This window comes from Drosophila willistoni, unplaced genomic scaffold (assembly GCF_018902025.1).
Source record: "Drosophila willistoni isolate 14030-0811.24 unplaced genomic scaffold, UCI_dwil_1.1 Seg605, whole genome shotgun sequence".
NCBI classification, from domain to species: domain Eukaryota; kingdom Metazoa; phylum Arthropoda; class Insecta; order Diptera; family Drosophilidae; genus Drosophila; species Drosophila willistoni.
In genome coordinates this window covers 26177-45437 of record NW_025814524.1, presented here as the reverse complement: position 1 = coordinate 45437, position 19261 = coordinate 26177, and the positions used below count along the sequence as shown (strand labels likewise).

The 19261-nt window shown below is 39.9% G+C and overlaps 4 protein-coding genes, 1 long non-coding RNA gene and 2 pseudogenes across 6 annotated transcripts; all 7 read left to right on the top strand.

Moving 5' to 3' along the window:
• Window positions 1-1355: 1355 nt before the first annotated feature.
• Window positions 1356-2301, top strand: LOC124461701. 2 transcript variants are annotated; one of them, XR_006955213.1, is made up of 3 exons: window positions 1356-1477; window positions 1547-1724; window positions 2274-2301. It is a non-coding gene; the product is annotated as an uncharacterized LOC124461701 (long non-coding RNA). The 2 variants fall into 2 exon arrangements; XR_006955212.1 differs by lacking the exon at window positions 2274-2301 and adding an exon at window positions 1891-1912 and having other exon boundaries at window positions 1547-1817.
• A 269-nt stretch (window positions 2302-2570) lies between these two features.
• LOC124461699 lies at window positions 2571-3137 on the top strand. The gene is made up of 2 exons (XM_047013206.1): window positions 2571-2664; window positions 2786-3137. Exons 1-2 carry the CDS (start codon window positions 2602-2604, stop codon window positions 3026-3028), a joined length of 306 nt encoding a protein of 101 aa, XP_046869162.1. The 5' UTR covers window positions 2571-2601; the 3' UTR covers window positions 3029-3137.
• A 3505-nt stretch (window positions 3138-6642) lies between these two features.
• Window positions 6643-7865, top strand: LOC124461697 (leucine-rich repeat-containing protein 57-like). Its single transcript, XM_047013202.1, has 3 exons — window positions 6643-6711; window positions 7083-7352; window positions 7449-7865. Exons 1-3 carry the CDS (start codon window positions 6643-6645, stop codon window positions 7863-7865), a joined length of 756 nt encoding a protein of 251 aa, XP_046869158.1.
• Window positions 7866-8731: 866 nt separating this feature from the next.
• LOC124461700 lies at window positions 8732-10925 on the top strand (annotated as a pseudogene).
• A 73-nt stretch (window positions 10926-10998) lies between these two features.
• LOC124461698 (E3 ubiquitin-protein ligase LRSAM1-like) lies at window positions 10999-12710 on the top strand. Its single transcript, XM_047013204.1, has 2 exons — window positions 10999-11881; window positions 11942-12710. Exon 2 carries the CDS (start codon window positions 12008-12010, stop codon window positions 12392-12394), a length of 387 nt encoding a protein of 128 aa, XP_046869160.1. The 5' UTR covers window positions 10999-11881; window positions 11942-12007; the 3' UTR covers window positions 12395-12710.
• A 569-nt stretch (window positions 12711-13279) lies between these two features.
• Window positions 13280-19010, top strand: LOC6653481 (annotated as a pseudogene).
• Window positions 15747-17271, top strand: LOC26529710 (E3 ubiquitin-protein ligase LRSAM1-like). Its single transcript, XM_047013203.1, has 2 exons — window positions 15747-16429; window positions 16490-17271. Exon 2 carries the CDS (start codon window positions 16556-16558, stop codon window positions 16940-16942), a length of 387 nt encoding a protein of 128 aa, XP_046869159.1. The 5' UTR covers window positions 15747-16429; window positions 16490-16555; the 3' UTR covers window positions 16943-17271.
• Window positions 19011-19261: the final 251 nt, after the last annotated feature.

Here is a 19261-nt window from a genome sequence, read left to right as displayed (position 1 = left end):
AGTCTATTTTACATAGTTTTTTTATTTAAGTGTTTTGGTTTTTTGATAGGCTTATTTCTTTGTTTAGTATATTTTAATGTTTTTTTACGTTCCAAAGTTTCGTGAGAGGCATTATATCAATTTTATTTTATTTTTTTGTTTTAATAATTTGTGCATTTTTTTATTTATAGGTATGGCTCCTCCGATTCGGTACGATTCGTATTTGGCAGGTCCCTTCGTAGAGGTTTAGTGGCCAGGGCTGCAGCATGGTGACTATTGTTTGTGAAGATATTAATCGCGTCCTCAATGTCTAATCCAGATTCGATTTCCATATTTAGGTGGAGGGAGTCGCTGAGGGTGTTTTGGAACAGTTTAATGTTAGATCCTACAGGCAAAAGTCTTCGATTGTCAGGAAGTAAGTTTGGGTGCTGGTCCATCGTGATGTCTACAAAAACAGGTAAGTGGTCAGTACTTAATCTGTTGTGGTTTATTCCAGAATAAACTCCAAAGTCCATGGCTGAGGCTTTTTTTCGCCGGTCGTGTGGGAAATGAGTAGGACCACCCGTCGCCAGGATGTCCAGTTTCTTGTCAGCCTGGATCACTTCAAGGAGAGTTGTGCCGCGTTTACATGACCTTGAATTACCCCACTTTTTAAGGTAGGGCGTTTGATCCGCCTGGCCTCAGTCTTTCGATTGAGGCCGCTTTTTATTTTTTGCCGTTTCACCTACAAGGGTATATAGCAAAAATTTAAATTTAAAAGGCCGTTACAGCAGCAGGGGCGGGGGATTAAATTATCTTAAAACTAGATTAATACTAAATAAAAAATATACAATAAGACATTAGATTAACATTTAGTTTTTAGCGATTTAGGTAGATAGTTTGTAGTATGATAGATTTAAGATTATGTTACTTTTAGCATAAGTAGTCAAGTAGGTAGCAATTTTGTAATAATAAATAAACTTGGCGAATAAGAATTTGGTGCTAAGGGTGGCTACAAAAACGTGGCGATAAATGTCGGGGAAAAAACTGGTTTTCCCCACACTGGAGAAAAAAGTAGGGAGACCCATATTTTGGGTCTGAGTAACACTAGTTTTTTAGCTTGGCCGTTGGCGCATCAATTGCGAGCAAGGCTTGGCTTTAAAGGCTAAAAGTTTTAGAGCAGTTTACTTTTAGTTGAGTTAGCTTTATAGGCTAGAAGTTTTAGAGCAATTAGCTTTTAGTGTGGGGAAAACATAAAGAGACCAAATATTTAAGTAAAATAAGCCAATATTGGCTAGAGTCGTAAGGCATCATTTGAGAGCAAGGCCAGAAGTTAGCTTTATAAGGCTGAGATTCAGAGTCTTTGGCTTTGGTTTAGCCGGAATTGGCCGGCATATCGATAATGCTCTGAAATGTTGATGACCTATCGATAAGTCATCGATATGGGTCTGATGGCGAAGTTTCCGCATGTGAGCTGGAAAGAGAGCGACATTTATTTGTAAACAATAGGAAAATATAGGTAAGTAAAAAAAATATAAAATTGACAATAGTAATAATTAACATAGAACATTTTAAAAATTAATTTCAGATGCCTTGCAGGAACATGGCGAGTTCATGAACGGTGGAGTATTCTGGCGACGACAGAGTAAAGCTGTTGGGTCGAAAACAGCTGGCGACCTTTGGCAGATTTTGTTGCTGCAAGGTTTTGCGAAACGATCCGTTTTGCATTTTTGTTGGTGTTGCTGCCCGACCGGGTTTGCTTGCAGGTAAGTATTTGTTGATTAATTTAATTTTTTGTTTGTTTTCAGGTACTGGTGATTTGGCTTTGGCCAGTTTTGTTGGCCGCATGTTGGTATTTGGTGAGTACCGCTGACTTTTAGCTTTGTCGATAATTATAGTTGTTTTAATTTTAGTTGTTTCGCCCGTTTTCAGGTACGTCTAGTGTATAAAACCCTGCTGTATGAGAGTAATTTACAGGTGAGCATTTTGTTGATTTGGTATATTTTTGTAACAATTTTTGCTTTCTTTCAGGTGCAGGCGCATTAGTTGCACCCAATGGGGCGGCTGCCAGACGAGATTTAGCACCAGAAAGTGTAGGAGGGGCTGCAAAAGGTGCTGCTAAAGACTGCAGCTGGCTTTCAGATAAGTTTATGGTTTTTTTAGAGCGATTTTTTGTTGATATTTTTTGGCTTTCAGGTGTAGCCGCTGCTTGAGGACCAGGAGGACCAGGACCTGCTGCTGCTGATGACTATAATTTGCAGGTAAGTTTGTGTGAATTTTAGGTGATTTTTCTAACGATTTGTGTTTTTTTCCAGGTGCAGGCGCTAGCAGAGGACGAGATGGACTAGATGATTGCCAGATGCTGCACGAGGACTCGCAGGCGGTGCTGCTGCTGGCTGACATGGATTAACGGGTGAGTTTTTGTGATTTTTCGGAGATTTAGATAATGATTTTATTTTATTTTCAGATGGACGAGCTGCAGACGGACTAGCTTGACAAGATGCTGGACGACGTAGATGAGACGATGCATACGACGTTGGACAAGGAGCTGCTGTTTGCTGTAGTGTATTTTCAGGTGAGCATTTGTAGATTTAGTTCATTTTATTTTAAGATTTGTTTTATTTTCAGGTACTGGTGCATTAGATGAGCGGAAATCTGGACAGGTCGACTGGCGAGGTGGTGCAGACGGTTGCTGGTGGACTTCAGGTAAGTTTTTGTTAGCGTTAGATTGCATATTCATTGTGTCATGCCCAAATTTTCTTTCCTTTTCATGATTCATTTGCCTTTCTTGCCGCTCTGGGCGCTGGTCAACGACAAATTTTGCCAGTTCAGCCTTATAAAAGGCACAGATCCTATAGGTGGCTCTATGGCCATCTCCGCAGTTGCCACACTTTGGAGATTGGCCATCAGGAGAGGCGCATTTGTCGGATTTGTGCTGGCCAGCACAGACGGAGCAGAGCGGGGGAAGGCAGCAGTACCTGGCTGTATGGCCAAAGAGGAGGCAGTTTTTGCATTGCGGAATCTCCCTTCGGCCCCTTTGCCTCTCGACGCGTACCTCCTGGCTGCCTAGGACCTTAATTTTAAGTATTTCATCATGTTTATTGTCATTATGTTTGTTAATTTCAATTAAAAAGACATTCATTGGCCTCTTAGTTCTGTAGTTTGTTAGTCTTTTGATGTATTTTGTCTCAAATCGTAGCTTTTTCAGGTCACGACGGATAGCTTCGCATTCAGTGGAGTGGTGTAGATTCAAGATGGCAAATCTAGCACCTCGTTCCCATCTGGGCTGGTGAGTAAAAAAGGCAAATTTGTTTGCCTCCAGGGTAGCTTTTATTTTGCCATAGGTGTCCATTGTTTTGGCCGTGATTTGAGTCAGGCCATTACTCAGCCGGGCCAGGTGATAAAGGGAGAGAATTTCCAATTCTCTCTTTTTTTTTACTTGTATGGCCGCAGTTGCAAAGCCAAGTGGTTGGCTCCCGAAGGAGTCAACCATCTTTTATTGTTTTTCGCCCCCTATCAGGAAGCATATACAATTACAATAAAAACGAGCTTAGAAATAATTTACAATGGCTTATTAATAGTGTGAATGATTAATATATAAGACATAATGTTTGTTGGGTGTTACTGGTAGGACAAAAAAAAAATTGTGGGAAATTTACATGGGAAATTTTTTACATGCAAGTAAATAAATGCTTACTGGGTTTTACCAAGGACCATAAAAACAACTAGAGGATCAAGAACAAGTTGCAAGCTGCAATAATTATAAAGAATATAGTATTTACAAATATTGTTCATTAATAGTGATTAGTATAATTGTTTCTTGCAGGTTATCAGTTCGAATCATATCGATTCATGGCGTCATTGCAGTTGGCAAAATCATTGAGGCAGCGCTCTTATTGTCAGGAAAATTCCCTCTTATAGGCAAGAAGTGAGTAACATGTGTTGTTTTTTTTGTCATAGGCAAACATTTCGGCTTATTTCCGTCTCTCTTCTCGGATTGGACTATGTGAGACCCCAGAACAATGTATGCGTGCCCTTCAGCCCCAGTATTGGAGGTTTTGGGCCGTCAGGAGAGCTTGTTTGCCTGTGGAGTTGCAGCACAGTAGGCTAGCAATTGGTGCGCGGCACTGGAGAAGCATCTGTTCCATCTACAGGCTCGTTTGGAGAAAAATAACTAGGAGCGGGAGGGCCAAATCCCTTCGACCGCAATGTAGTGCTCGAATTGCTTGGATGATAGGTCCATATTGACTGCCTGCTGGCCAGGCCTGGTACAGGCTGGCTGAAAGCGGGAGGGCCAAGTCCCTTTAACCGCTGTATGGAGATTTTGTCAAGGTCAGCTGGCTGAAAGTGAGTAAGTAAAGAATTAGCAGTTTTTTGCACCTTCATGGGTGGTAATCTCTCATTTCTCATCTCTCATTTTCGTTTCAGCTTCTATGCTACTTTCAATCTCATTCAGGAGCTCGTTTTCAACTCGCTCAAGATTTTTTGAGAGTTGGTCATCATTAAGGGTGAATCTTTCCCCAGGCTTGAGTGGAGGCAGGACAAGTCGCTGGATTTGGATTGGCTGGCCCTTCAATCGCTCTTCTATGTACGCGCGATTTCGTGTGCCTCTTTTAAAATCTCGAAACAGGCCGTTGATCACGTGTCCTTCCATGCGCACAACAGGTTTGTTTAGTTTCGATTTTTCCTCCTTTTGTTTTTTGAGTTCGTTTCTCTCAATAATTTTTTGGTACCTTAGGTGGCAATCGAATCTGATGAGAGATGGGGCGCCATCAAAATGGGCCGTCGCCTCCCGCATTGCATGCCGATCTAGATGAGTAGTTGGAGATTGCTGCTGCTGTGTGTCAACGGAAGATGAAGTCCGTAGCTGAAAGGCCTGTGCTGCTGGGTGGTGCTGCTGGACGACCATTTGATGCTGCTGCGTATCTATTTGCGGTGAGTATTGAATATTTGCTGTCATTGGTGGAGCTGGAATGTCAGATTGCTGCTGCTGAGTGTCAGCAAAAGATGAAGCCCGTAGCTGAGAGACTTGTGCTGCGGGCTGATGCTGCTGGCCAGCCAGTTGATGCTGATTCAGCACCGCCAATAGCTGAAGATGTTGTATATTAGCTGCATTTTGAGGAACTGGAATAGTTTTCTGCCGTTGAGTGTCAGCAGAAGATGAGGCCCGTAGCTGGGAGGCCTGTGTTGCGGGCTGCTGCTGCTGACCAATAAGTTTATGCTGCTGCTGCGCCATAATTTGCTGTGAACATTGTATACTTGCTGCAGTTTGAGGAACTGGAGTCTGAGATTGCTGCTGCTGACTGTCAGCAGTGGTTGACGCCTGTTGCTGAGAGGCCTGTGCTGTGGGCTGGTGCTGCTGGCCATCTGATTGATGCTGCTGCTGCGTCGCCAATATCTGTAGATATTGTATATTTGCTGACATAGGAGGAGCTAGATTTGTGGATTGCTGCTGCTGTGTGTCGATAGGAGTTGACACCTGAAACTGACAGGCCTGTGCTGGAGGCTGACGCTGCTTTCAAACCACTTGATGCTGCTGCTGCATCGCTATTTGCTGTAGATGATGTATACTTGATGCAATTTGATGAACTGGAGTTGCTGTCTGCTGTTGTCGTGTGTTTGCAGGAGATGACGCCTGTAGCTGAGAGGCCTGTGCTGCGGTCTGGTGCTGCTGGCCAGCTGGTTGATGCAGCTGCTGCAACGCTAAATGCTACAGGTGTTGTGTGTTTGCAGTACTTAGAGGAAACGTGGTTGTAGTTAGCTGTTGCTGGGTGCTATTTGTGGTAAGAAAGTTCTGTGTTGGTGCTGCACATTGCTGCTGGTTTGGCTGTTGAGTGAGATGAGGTGTATTTCGGGCTGCTACCATTTTCTCTAGTTGAATAGAGTATCTAGGCCAGGAGAGCCTTGTAGGAGTAAAGGGTTTTTCCAGGATATTCCTTACTTCTACATTTGGGTGTTCTAGAGTGGAGATAGCAAGCCAAGTCATATTTGAGTTCCATGGATTTAACATTATGTTTGTCGCGAATATAGGCATTTGTGCTGAATATATCCGAGTCAGTAATTTTTCTCAGCAGTTTGTTGTGCGTTCCACAGATTTTTTTGAATAGAGTTTCCGAAATAAGGCTGCCCCATACAGGAATAGCATACGTTAGAATGGGAACAATAATTTGCTTAAATATTGTGACTTTACATCTTGTGCTGAGGGAGCTCTTTACGCCAACAAGCCATTTTAGGCGATGATAGATAGCTTTAGCTTGAATACATAGGTGGTGACTCCTAGATATTTATATTCATTAGCGTTTTTTATAGGTTTTTCATCGATTTTTATTAGGTAAGATCTTAGAGCAGGGGAGATGTTTCGTTTTGTGTATAGGACACGAATAGTCTTATAATTATTTATCGTAAAGCACCATTTAGTTGACCATTTGGTGAATTCATTTAGGTATTTTTGCGTTTTCCTGATGGCCATGTAGGCATTTTTATCAGTAGATACGATTATAGTATGATCTGCGAACGTTGACAGTAGGATGTCAGGGTTCTTCTTGGTTTCACCTGATACCATGAGGAAGTCGTGTTCAAAGATATAATCAGGAATTGGCATGTCAGACGAATAAACATTGAAGAGAAGGGGGCCCAGAACACTGCCCTGGGGTATTCCTGCAGTGATTTTGCCAATTCTGGAATATGTGTCATCGTGCCCCTGACTGTGAACGATCTATCCTGCAGATAGCTTTCAAGAATCTTGAACAAGCAGTAAGGCAGGAGTTTGGCCAGTTTATTCAATAATTCTAAGTGCCACACTTTATCAAATGCTTCAGTAATGTCTACAAATACAGCAGAGCTGTATTCTTTTTGTTCGAGTGATTTTTGTAGTAACTGTGTGACCCTTGCGAGTTGATGTTCAGTGCTGTGGTTTTTACGAAAGCCAAATTGATGGTTTGGAATTGCTTTGCGAAAAGTTGAATACAAATTATATTGTTCACACCAAAGATTAAAAAGGGCAAGGTTACAAGGTCAAGGACAATATCCAAACTATTCACACGAAATACGTTTTGGATGGCAAAGCAACGATTGCTTTCAAGAAGCCCTCACTGAATCTGTTGATTAAATGTGATCCCATTCAGCTGAAGGGATTCCTGCAGACGCTTAAACTGGGTATGGAAGGCAAGGATGTCATCAATTTGAGACTAAATACAGTCACTGCCATGGCACAAAAATCAAAGTTACAGACGAAAATGGCTATAAATCGTCACAGTGACTATCCCATCAAGGCCTTTCCTCGATATCTACAATCCCTAACAATAGACAATACGCAATTGGTTAAATTGAGCTATCATATATGCTCCTTACGGAATCTAACCCACCTGGATGTATCCAACAATAAGTTGCGTAAGGTAAGGAAATAAATGAAAAGACAACTTTTAGCATCTTCAAAACTAAATTTAAATTTCCAGTTACCTGTTTAACTGGGGAGATTACACTTGAGCAAGCTCGTCCTCCATGACAATAATCTGGGTGAAATGGACGATTGGTCATTTCTAAATGGCAGCAAATTACGAGACTCCCTGCGCGAATTGGATTTATCGGCCAACGATTTGACATGTTTGCCTTTGCCTGTGGTCAAGTGCCACAAATTGGTTAACTTGAATCTCAATTACAATAATTTGACTCATCTACTCTTTGCCATACGTCGCCTGAGAAGATTACGCTCGCTTTACGTGTCGGAAAACAAATTAAAATCCCTGCCAGCTGCCATAGATGATTTACGTATTGAAATCTTGGATGTTTGGCGTAATTCATTCAAGGGTCTCAATGTCTTGGAGGCTCATCGCCTGGCCTTTGCTTCCGATGCGGACGGAGCTTCAACTCATTCGCCTGAACCTCTCTGGCTTCAAGCTGTGGCCTAATATGAACTGCCAATCGATTCCCTGCCAGCCTTACTCATTCAACTAATTGCCGAGGCACCAAAATGTTCCTGTGGCAAATTGTGCGATGCTTTAGACAAGATGCACATTATCGAACGTGTTGGTCAACCGAAATTTGTAAATATTAAAAATCTTACCTATAGTCGAGAGCACATGATCTATTCTGATGTTGTCATATGTGGCAACAATTGTAGTATAAGCAACCAATGTAAGAACCTATTCTCAGCTCTAATTAACTGATATTAGCCTATTATGCCAATGTGCCAAACAAAAAGTGGAATTAATATTTAAATATTATGAATAAGTAAATGAAAGAAAAACCTCATAGTACTGTGATCTTGTTAATCTGTTTATAATATCTTTTAGATCAAAAATGCTTCTAATCTCAGAGTCTCCTGTTTAGATTAACTTGGGATTTTGCCCAGATGACTACCTATTGGATAAATGGAACTCAAGAACTTGAAATCAATTGCAATTGAAGAACATCACTCATCTTTATTTGGATCAACACGCAATTAATCTCAACTGAATGGGCTTAAGGACTACGGGGCAACCTTCATCTTGAATAAATAGAAACGAAGATTTATTGTCATTATTCTTGAAGGAGGTATACAACTGCAAACTTTTCTCTTTCATTTTGATTGTGATAAGAATGTTTGTAATTTATATTTCAGGATTCCAAAAGATATGATTTCCAAGGATATTCTTTTTCTGAATAGTCGAAGTGTTAATGCGATTAACGAATGCGAAATGTTAATGCGATTAACTACTCTTGCTTTTAGTCAAGCAACTTTTATTCTTATGTTAAACAAAATTTTAATTTTCCCTCCATTCAATCTAAGAAATCTATTTATTATCGAAAGGCGGAGACGTTGATGTGGCAACCTTCCTATTTTTAAAACAGCTGATTGTATTTTTCCGCGTTAATTGGTTTGATTTTATATTTTTTTATTTTTTAACTTTATACCACAAGTTTAAAATGAAAATCCTCTGTGAGGTGCAAGTGGTGAATCATGTGACCCAAGCGAATCGTACGCCGCGGGCAGTTAAATCCACTTCGGCCATAGGCTACAAACAGAGCGCCCTGGATTCAAATGGTATGAAAAAACAAACAAAACAAAAATAATAATAATAATAATTATTTTACATTGCAACAGGGAATACAAAAAAGGAACTGGAAATGATATTATTCACGCCACAAATCAAGACTGGGCAGCGTTACAAGGTCAAGGATAATATCCAGGCTGATCACACGAAATTCGTGGCGGACTTCAAAGCAACAATTGGATTCAAGCAGCGGCAGAAAATCTATTGATTAAATGTGATCCCATTCAGTTAAAGGGATTCCTGCAGACTCTCAAACTGGATATGGAGGGCAAGGACGCCATCAATTTGAGACTGAATATAGCCACTGCCACGGCCATTACACAAAAAGCAAAGTCACAGACTAAAATGACTATTAATCGTCGCTGCGATTATCACATCAAGGGTTTTCCACGATCTCTGCAGTCTCTGACAATTAATAGTAGTCAATTGGTTAAGCTAAGTTTTGAGATATGCTCGTTGCGTAATCTAACCCATCTGGATGTGGTCAACAATCAGCTAACGAAGGTGAATAATAGTTGGTAGCTTTTCGCGCCCTTTTATCTGTCCTGTTTGGCTGTACAAATGTTTAAAATGTTTAAAACTTTTTTCAGGGAATTGTCTGGGAGAACTGAACGATTGGTCATTTCTAAATGGCATCAAATTGAGTGAATCTTTTTGTGAATTAGATTTATCTGGTGGTTAAATGCCAAAAGCTGGTTCATTTGAATCTAAATCACAATAATCTAACCTTTTTACCCTTTGCCATGCGACGACTGAAGAAATTGCACTCGCTTTATGTATCGGACAATAAATTGGAATCTCTGCCAGCTGCCCTAGAAGACCTACACATTAATACCCTAGATGTTTGTGGCAATGCATTTAAAGGACCCAATCATCTGGATGTTCAACGTCTCGAGGGCACCACTGAGGCAAACACAAGGACCCAATGCTCCCCTCAGCCGCTCTGGCTGCAAGCAGCTCGTTCAGTCGACCAATTTAAACTGCCTATATACTCACTACCTGCCATACTGATCAAACTGATAGCCGAGACACCAAAATGTGTTTGTGGCAAATTTTGTTTTCTCATGGACTCGCTGAATATCTATAAACGTATAGGCTCTGCCAAATTTGAAAGAATCAAGAATTATAGCTACAGTCCAGATCAGTTTATATATGTTGATATTATATGCTGGCCAGCTGGTTGATGCAGCTGCTGCAACGCTAAATGCTACAGGTGTTGTGTGTTTGCAGTACTTAGAGGAAACGTGGTTGTAGTTAGCTGTTGCTGGGTGCTATTTGTGGTAAGAAAGTTCTGTGTTGGTGCTGCACATTGCTGCTGGTTTGGCTGTTGAGTGAGATGAGGTGTATTTCGGGCTGCTACCATTTTCTCTAGTTGAATAGAGTATCTAGGCCAGGAGAGCCTTGTAGGAGTAAAGGGTTTTTCCAGGATATTCCTTACTTCTACATTTGGGTGTTCTAGAGTGGAGATAGCAAGCCAAGTCATATTTGAGTTCCATGGATTTAACATTATGTTTGTCGCGAATATAGGCATTTGTGCTGAATATATCCGAGTCAGTAATTTTTCTCAGCAGTTTGTTGTGCGTTCCACAGATTTTTTTGAATAGAGTTTCCGAAATAAGGCTGCCCCATACAGGAATAGCATACGTTAGAATGGGAACAATAATTTGCTTAAATATTGTGACTTTACATCTTGTGCTGAGGGAGCTCTTTACGCCAACAAGCCATTTTAGGCGATGATAGATAGCTTTAGCTTGAATACATAGGTGGTGACTCCTAGATATTTATATTGATTAGCGTTTTTTATAGGTTTTTCATCGATTTTTATTAGGTAAGATCTTAGAGCAGGGGAGATGTTTCGTTTTGTGTATAGGACACGAATAGTCTTATAATTATTTATCGTAAAGCACCATTTAGTTGACCATTTGGTGAATTCATTTAGGTATTTTTGCGTTTTCCTGATGGCCATGTAGGCATTTTTATCAGTAGATACGATTATAGTATGATCTGCGAACGTTGACAGTAGGATGTCAGGGTTCTTCTTGGTTTCACCTGATACCATGAGGAAGTCGTGTTCAAAGATATAATCAGGAATTGGCATGTCAGACGAATAAACATTGAAGAGAAGGGGGCCCAGAACACTGCCCTGGGGTATTCCTGCAGTGATTTTGCCAATTCTGGAATATGTGTCATCGTGCCCCTGACTGTGAACGATCTATCCTGCAGATAGCTTTCAAGAATCTTGAACAAGCAGTAAGGCAGGAGTTTGGCCAGTTTATTCAATAATTCTAAGTGCCACACTTTATCAAATGCTTCAGTAATGTCTACAAATACAGCAGAGCTGTATTCTTTTTGTTCGAGTGATTTTTGTAGTAACTGTGTGACCCTTGCGAGTTGATGTTCAGTGCTGTGGTTTTTACGAAAGCCAAATTGATGGTTTGGAATTGCTTTGCGAAAAGTTGAATACAAATTATATTGTTCACACCAAAGATTAAAAAGGGCAAGGTTACAAGGTCAAGGACAATATCCAAACTATTCACACGAAATACGTTTTGGATGGCAAAGCAACGATTGCTTTCAAGAAGCCCTCACTGAATCTGTTGATTAAATGTGATCCCATTCAGCTGAAGGGATTCCTGCAGACGCTTAAACTGGGTATGGAAGGCAAGGATGTCATCAATTTGAGACTAAATACAGTCACTGCCATGGCACAAAAATCAAAGTTACAGACGAAAATGGCTATAAATCGTCACAGTGACTATCCCATCAAGGCCTTTCCTCGATATCTACAATCCCTAACAATAGACAATACGCAATTGGTTAAATTGAGCTATCATATATGCTCCTTACGGAATCTAACCCACCTGGATGTATCCAACAATAAGTTGCGTAAGGTAAGGAAATAAATGAAAAGACAACTTTTAGCATCTTCAAAACTAAATTTAAATTTCCAGTTACCTGTTTAACTGGGGAGATTACACTTGAGCAAGCTCGTCCTCCATGACAATAATCTGGGTGAAATGGACGATTGGTCATTTCTAAATGGCAGCAAATTACGAGACTCCCTGCGCGAATTGGATTTATCGGCCAACGATTTGACATGTTTGCCTTTGCCTGTGGTCAAGTGCCACAAATTGGTTAACTTGAATCTCAATTACAATAATTTGACTCATCTACCCTTTGCCATACGTCGCCTGAGAAGATTACGCTCGCTTTACGTGTCGGAAAACAAATTAAAATCCCTGCCAGCTGCCATAGATGATTTACGTATTGAAATCTTGGATGTTTGGCGTAATTCATTCAAGGGTCTCAATGTCTTGGAGGCTCATCGCCTGGCCTTTGCTTCCGATGCGGACGGAGCTTCAACTCATTCGCCTGAACCTCTCTGGCTTCAAGCTGTGGCCTAATATGAACTGCCAATCGATTCCCTGCCAGCCTTACTCATTCAACTAATTGCCGAGGCACCAAAATGTTCCTGTGGCAAATTGTGCGATGCTTTAGACAAGATGCACATTATCGAACGTGTTGGTCAACCGAAATTTGTAAATATTAAAAATCTTACCTATAGTCGAGAGCACATGATCTATTCTGATGTTGTCATATGTGGCAACAATTGTAGTATAAGCAACCAATGTAAGAACCTATTCTCAGCTCTAATTAACTGATATTAGCCTATTATGCCAATGTGCCAAACAAAAAGTGGAATTAATATTTAAATATTATGAATAAGTAAATGAAAGAAAAACCTCATAGTACTGTGATCTTGTTAATCTGTTTATAATATCTTTTAGATCAAAAATGCTTCTAATCTTAGAGTCTCCTGTTTAGATTAACTTGGGATTTTGCCCAGATGACTACCTATTGGATAAATGGAACTCAAGAACTTGAAATCAATTGCAATTGAAGAACATCACTCATCTTTATTTGGATCAACACGCAATTAATCTCAACTGAATGGGCTTAAGGACTACGGGGCAACCTTCATCTTGAATAAATAGAAACGAAGATTTATTGTCATTATTCTTGAAGGAGGTATACAACTGCAAACTTTTCTCTTTCATTTTGATTGTGATAAGAATGTTTGTAATTTATATTTCAGGATTCCAAAAGATATGATTTCCAAGGATATTCTTTTTTCTGAATAGTCGAAGTGTTAATGCGATTAACGAATGCGAAATGTTAATGCGATTAACTACTCTTGCTTTTAGTCAAGCAACTTTTATTCTTATGTTAAACAAAATTTTAATTTTCCCTCCATTCAATCTAAGAATCTATTTATTATCGAAAGGCGGAGACGTTGATGTGGCAACCTTCCTATTTTTAAAACAGCTGATTGTATTTTTCCGCGTTAATTGGTTTGATTTTATATTTTTTTATTTTTTAACTTTATACCACAAGTTTAAAATGAAAATCCTCTGTGAGGTGCAAGTGGTGAATCATGTGACCCAAGCGAATCGTACGCCGCGGGCAGTTAAATCCACTTCGGCCATAGGCTACAAACAGAGCGCCCTGGATTCAAATGGTATGAAAAAACAAACAAAACAAAAATAATAATAATAATAATTATTTTACATTGCAACAGGGAATACAAAAAAGGAACTGGAAATGATATTATTCACGCCACAAATCAAGACTGGGCAGCGTTACAAGGTCAAGGATAATATCCAGGCTGATCACACGAAATTCGTGGCGGACTTCAAAGCAACAATTGGATTCAAGCAGCGGCAGAAAATCTATTGATTAAATGTGATCCCATTCAGTTAAAGGGATTCCTGCAGACTCTCAAACTGGATATGGAGGGCAAGGACGCCATCAATTTGAGACTGAATATAGCCACTGCCACGGCCATTACACAAAAAGCAAAGTCACAGACTAAAATGACTATTAATCGTCGCTGCGATTATCACATCAAGGGTTTTCCACGATCTCTGCAGTCTCTGACAATTAATAGTAGTCAATTGGTTAAGCTAAGTTTTGAGATATGCTCGTTGCGTAATCTAACCCATCTGGATGTGGTCAACAATCAGCTAACGAAGGTGAATAATAGTTGGTAGCTTTTCGCGCCCTTTTATCTGTCCTGTTTGGCTGTACAAATGTTTAAAATGTTTAAAACTTTTTTCAGGGAATTGTCTGGGAGAACTGAACGATTGGTCATTTCTAAATGGCATCAAATTGAGTGAATCTTTTTGTGAATTAGATTTATCTGGTGGTTAAATGCCAAAAGCTGGTTCATTTGAATCTAAATCACAATAATCTAACCTTTTTACCCTTTGCCATGCGACGACTGAAGAAATTGCACTCGCTTTATGTATCGGACAATAAATTGGAATCTCTGCCAGCTGCCCTAGAAGACCTACACATTAATACCCTAGATGTTTGTGGCAATGCATTTAAAGGACCCAATCATCTGGATGTTCAACGTCTCGAGGGCACCACTGAGGCAAACACAAGGACCCAATGCTCCCCTCAGCCGCTCTGGCTGCAAGCAGCTCGTTCAGTCGACCAATTTAAACTGCCTATATACTCACTACCTGCCATACTGATCAAACTGATAGCCGAGACACCAAAATGTGTTTGTGGCAAATTTTGTTTTCTCATGGACTCGCTGAATATCTATAAACGTATAGGCTCTGCCAAATTTGAAAGAATCAAGAATTATAGCTACAGTCCAGATCAGTTTATATATGTTGATATTATATGCTGGCCAGCTGGTTGATGCAGCTGCTGCAACGCTAAATGCTACAGGTGTTGTGTGTTTGCAGTACTTAGAGGAAACGTGGTTGTAGTTAGCTGTTGCTGAGTGCTATTTGTGGTAAGAAAGTTCTGTGTTGGTGCTGCACATTGCTGCTGGTTTGGCTGTTGAGTGAGCTGAGGTGTATTTCGTGCTGCTACCATTTTCTCTAGTTGGATAGAGTATCTAGGCCAGGAGAGCCTTGTAGGAGTAAAGGGTTTTTCCAGGATATTCCTTACTTCTACATTTGGATGTTCTAGAGTGGAGATAGCAAATCTTACGCAAGCCATATCAGATTGTCATATTTGAGTTCCATGGATTTAACATTATGTTTGTCGCGAATATAGGCATTTGTGCTGAATATATCCGAGTCAGTAATTTTTCTCAGCAGTTTGTTGTGCGTTCCACAGATTTTTTTGAATAGAGTTTCCGAAATAAGGCTGCCCCATACAGGAATAGCATACGTTAGAATGGGAACAATAATTTGCTTAAATATTGTGACTTTACATCTTGTGCTGAGGGAGCTCTTTACGCCAACAAGCCATTTTAGGCGATGATAGATAGCTTTAGCTTGAATACATAGGTGGTGACTCCTAGATATTTATATTGATTAGCGTTTTTTATAGGTTTTTCATCGATTTTTATTAGGTAAGATCTTAGAGCAGGGGAGATGTTTCGTTTTGTGTATAGGACACGAATAGTCTTATAATTATTTATCGTAAAGCACCATTTAGTTGACCATTTGGTGAATTCATTTAGGTATTTTTGCGTTTTCCTGATGGCCATGTAGGCATTTTTATCAGTAGATACGATTATAGTATGATCTGCGAACGTTGACAGTAGGATGTCAGGGTTCTTCTTGGTTTCACCTGATACCATGAGGAAGTCGTGTTCAAAGATATAATCAGGAATTGGCATGTCAGACGAATAAACATTGAAGAGAAGGGGGCCCAGAACACTGCCCTGGGGTATTCCTGCAGTGATTTTGCCAATTCTGGAATATGTGTCATCGTGCCCCTGACTGTAAACGATCTATCCTGCAGATAGCTTTCAAGAATCTTGAACAAGCAGTAAGGCAGGAGTTTGGCCAGTTTATTCAATAATTCTAAGTGCCACACTTTATCAAATGCTTCAGTAATGTCTACAAATACAGCAGAGCTGTATTCTTTTTGTTCGAGTGATTTTTGTAGTAACTGTGTGACCCTTGCGAGTTGATGTTCAGTGCTGTGGTTTTTACGAAAGCCAAATTGATGGTTTGGAATTGCTTTGCGAAAAGTTGAATACAAATTATATTGTTCACACCAAAGATTAAAAAGGGCAACGTTACAAGGTCAAGGACAATATCCAAACTATTCACACGAAATACGTTTTGGATGGCAAAGCAACGATTGCTTTCAAGAAGCCCTCACTGAATCTGTTGATTAAATGTGATCCCATTCAGCTGAAGGGATTCCTGCAGACGCTTAAACTGGGTATGGAAGGCAAGGATGTCATCAATTTGAGACTAAATACAGTCACTGCCATGGCACAAAAATCAAAGTTACAGACGAAAATGGCTATAAATCGTCACAGTGACTATCCCATCAAGGCCTTTCCTCGATATCTACAATCCCTAACAATAGACAATACGCAATTGGTTAAATTGAGCTATCATATATGCTCCTTACGGAATCTAACCCACCTGGATGTATCCAACAATTAGTTGCGTAAGGTAAGGAAATAAATGAAAAGACAACTTTTAGCATCTTCAAAACTAAATTTAAATTTCCAGTTACCTGTTTAACTGGGGAGATTACACTTGAGCAAGCTCGTCCTCCATGACAATAATCTGGGTGAAATGGACGATTGGTCATTTCTAAATGGCAGCAAATTACGAGACTCTCTGCGCGAATTGGATTTATCGGCCAACGATTTGACATGTTTGCCTTTGCCTGTGGTCAAGTGCCACAAATTGGTTAACTTGAATCTCAATTACAATAATTTGACTCATCTACCCTTTGCCATACGTCGTCTGAGAAGATTACGCTCGCTTTACGTGTCGGAAAACAAATTAAAATCCCTGCCAGCTGCCATAGATGATTTACGTATTGAAATCTTGGATGTTTGGCGTAATTCATTCAAGGGTCTCAATGTCTTGGAGGCTCATCGCCTGGCCTTTGCTTCCGATGCGGACGGAGCTTCAACTCATTCGCCTGAACCTCTCTGGCTTCAAGCTGTGGCCTAATATGAACTGCCAATCGATTCCCTGCCAGCCTTACTCATTCAACTAATTGCCGAGGCACCAAAATGTTCCTGTGGCAAATTGTGCGATGCTTTAGACAAGATGCACATTAACGAACGTGTTGGTCAACCGAAATTTGTAAATATTAAAAATCTTACCTATAGTCGAGAGCACATGATCTATTCTGATGTTGTCATATGTGGCAACAATTGTAGTATAAGCAACCAATGTAAGAACCTATTCTCAGCTCTAATTAACTGATATTAGCCTATTATGCCAATGTGCCAAACAAAAAGTGGAATTAATAATTAAATATTATGAATAAGTAAATGAAAGAAAAACCTCATAGTACTGTGATCTTGTTAATCTGTTTATAATATCTTTTAGATCAAAAATGCTTCTAATCTTAGAGTCTCCTGTTTAGATTAACTTGGGATTTTGCCCAGATGACTACCTATTGGATAAATGGAACTCAAGAACTTGAAATCAATTGCAATTGAAGAACATCACTCATCTTTATTTGGATCAACACGCAATTAATCTCAACTGAATGGGCTTAAGGACTACGGGGCAACCTTCATCTTGAATAAATAGAAACGAAGATTTATTGTCATTATTCTTGAAGGAGGTATACAACTGCAAACTTTTCTCTTTCATTTTGATTGTGATAAGAATGTTTGTAATTTATATTTCAGGATTCCAAAAGATATGATTTCCAAGGATATTCTTTTTTCTGAATAGTCGAAGTGTTAATGCGATTAACGAATGCGAAATGTTAATGCGATTAACTACTCTTGCTTTTAGTCAAGCAACTTTTATTCTTATGTTAAACAAAATTTTAATTTTCCCTCCATTCAATCTAAGAAATCTATTTATTATCGAAAGGCGGAGACGTTGATGTGGCAACCTTCCTATTTTTAAAACAGCTGATTGTATTTTTCCGCGTTAATTGGTTTGATTTTATATTTTTTTATTTTTTAACTTTATACCACAAGTTTAAAATGAAAATCCTCTGTGAGGTGCAAGTGGTGAATCATGTGACCCAAGCGAATCGTACGCCGCGGGCAGTTAAATCCACTTCGGCCATAGGCTACAAACAGAGCGCCCTGGATTCAAATGGTATGAAAAAACAAACAAAACAAAAATAATAATAATAATAATTATTTTACATTGCAACAGGGAATACAAAAAAGGAACTGGAAATGATATTATTCACGCCACAAATCAAGACTGGGCAGCGTTACAAGGTCAAGGATAATATCCAGGCTGATCACACGAAATTCGTGGCGGACTTCAAAGCAACAATTGGATTCAAGCAGCGGCAGAAAATCTATTGATTAAATGTGATCCCATTCAGTTAAAGGGATTCCTGCAGACTCTCAAACTGGATATGGAGGGCAAGGACGCCATCAATTTGAGACTGAATATAGCCACTGCCACGGCCATTACACAAAAAGCAAAGTCACAGACTAAAATGACTATTAATCGTCGCTGCGATTATCACATTAGGAATTAGATTTATCTGGTGGTTAAATGCCAAAAGCTGGTTCATTTGAATCTAAATCACAATAATCTAACCTTTTTACCCTTTGCCATGCGACGACTGAAGAAATTGCACTCGCTTTATGTATCGGACAATAAATTGGAATCTCTGCCAGCTGCCCTAGAAGACCTACACATTAATACCCTAGATGTTTGTGGCAATGCATTTAAAGGACCCAATCATCTGGATGTTCAACGTCTCGAGGGCAGCACTGAGGCAAACACAAGGACCCAATGCTCCCCTCAGCCGCTCTGGCTGCAAGCAGCTCGTTCAGTCGACCAATTTAAACTGCCTATATACTCACTACCTGCCATACTGATCAAACTGATAGCCGAGACACCAAAATGTGTTTGTGGCAAATTTTGTTTTCTCATGGACTCGCTGAATATCTATAAACGTATAGGCTCTACCAAATTTGAAAGAATCAAGAATTATAGCTACAGTCCAGATCAGTTTATATATGTTGATATTGTCAAATGTGGCTACTGTAAGAATGTTAAATCATGCGCATGATCTTCCCTGATGTTAGTTGGAATATCGTTTTAAAATTCTTGCCGATCAGCAAGACGATCAAGCCGGCGCTGTAGATAAAGTTAAATCGGCTAGACCACCCCCTTTATACATCCGTGGAGCCAACTGCAGCGCCCTGATTTCGAAGCTAGTAGAAACAGTAGGGGCAAATAACTTTGTTGTAACCCCTCTCAATAGGGGTAACATTAAAGAAATTAAATGTCAAGCCCAAACTGAGGACAATTTCCGCATCATCGAAAAGTACCTCC

Coding starts and splice junctions, on each gene's coding strand:
- LOC124461699 (XM_047013206.1), top strand. CDS start 2,602: ATGAGCGGAAATCTGGACAGGTCGACTGGCGAGGTGGTGCAGACGGTT. Junction 2,665..2,785: donor CGGTTGCTGGTGGACTTCAG/GTAAGTTTTTGT, acceptor AAATTTTGCCAG/TTCAGCCTTATAAAAGGCAC.
- LOC124461697 (XM_047013202.1), top strand. CDS start 6,643: ATGTGTCATCGTGCCCCTGACTGTGAACGATCTATCCTGCAGATAGCT. Junction 6,712..7,082: donor TCAAGAATCTTGAACAAGCA/GTAAGGCAGGAG, acceptor GATCCCATTCAG/CTGAAGGGATTCCTGCAGAC. Junction 7,353..7,448: donor CCAACAATAAGTTGCGTAAG/GTAAGGAAATAA, acceptor CACTTGAGCAAG/CTCGTCCTCCATGACAATAA.
- LOC124461698 (XM_047013204.1), top strand. CDS start 12,008: ATGGACGATTGGTCATTTCTAAATGGCAGCAAATTACGAGACTCCCTG.
- LOC26529710 (XM_047013203.1), top strand. CDS start 16,556: ATGGACGATTGGTCATTTCTAAATGGCAGCAAATTACGAGACTCTCTG.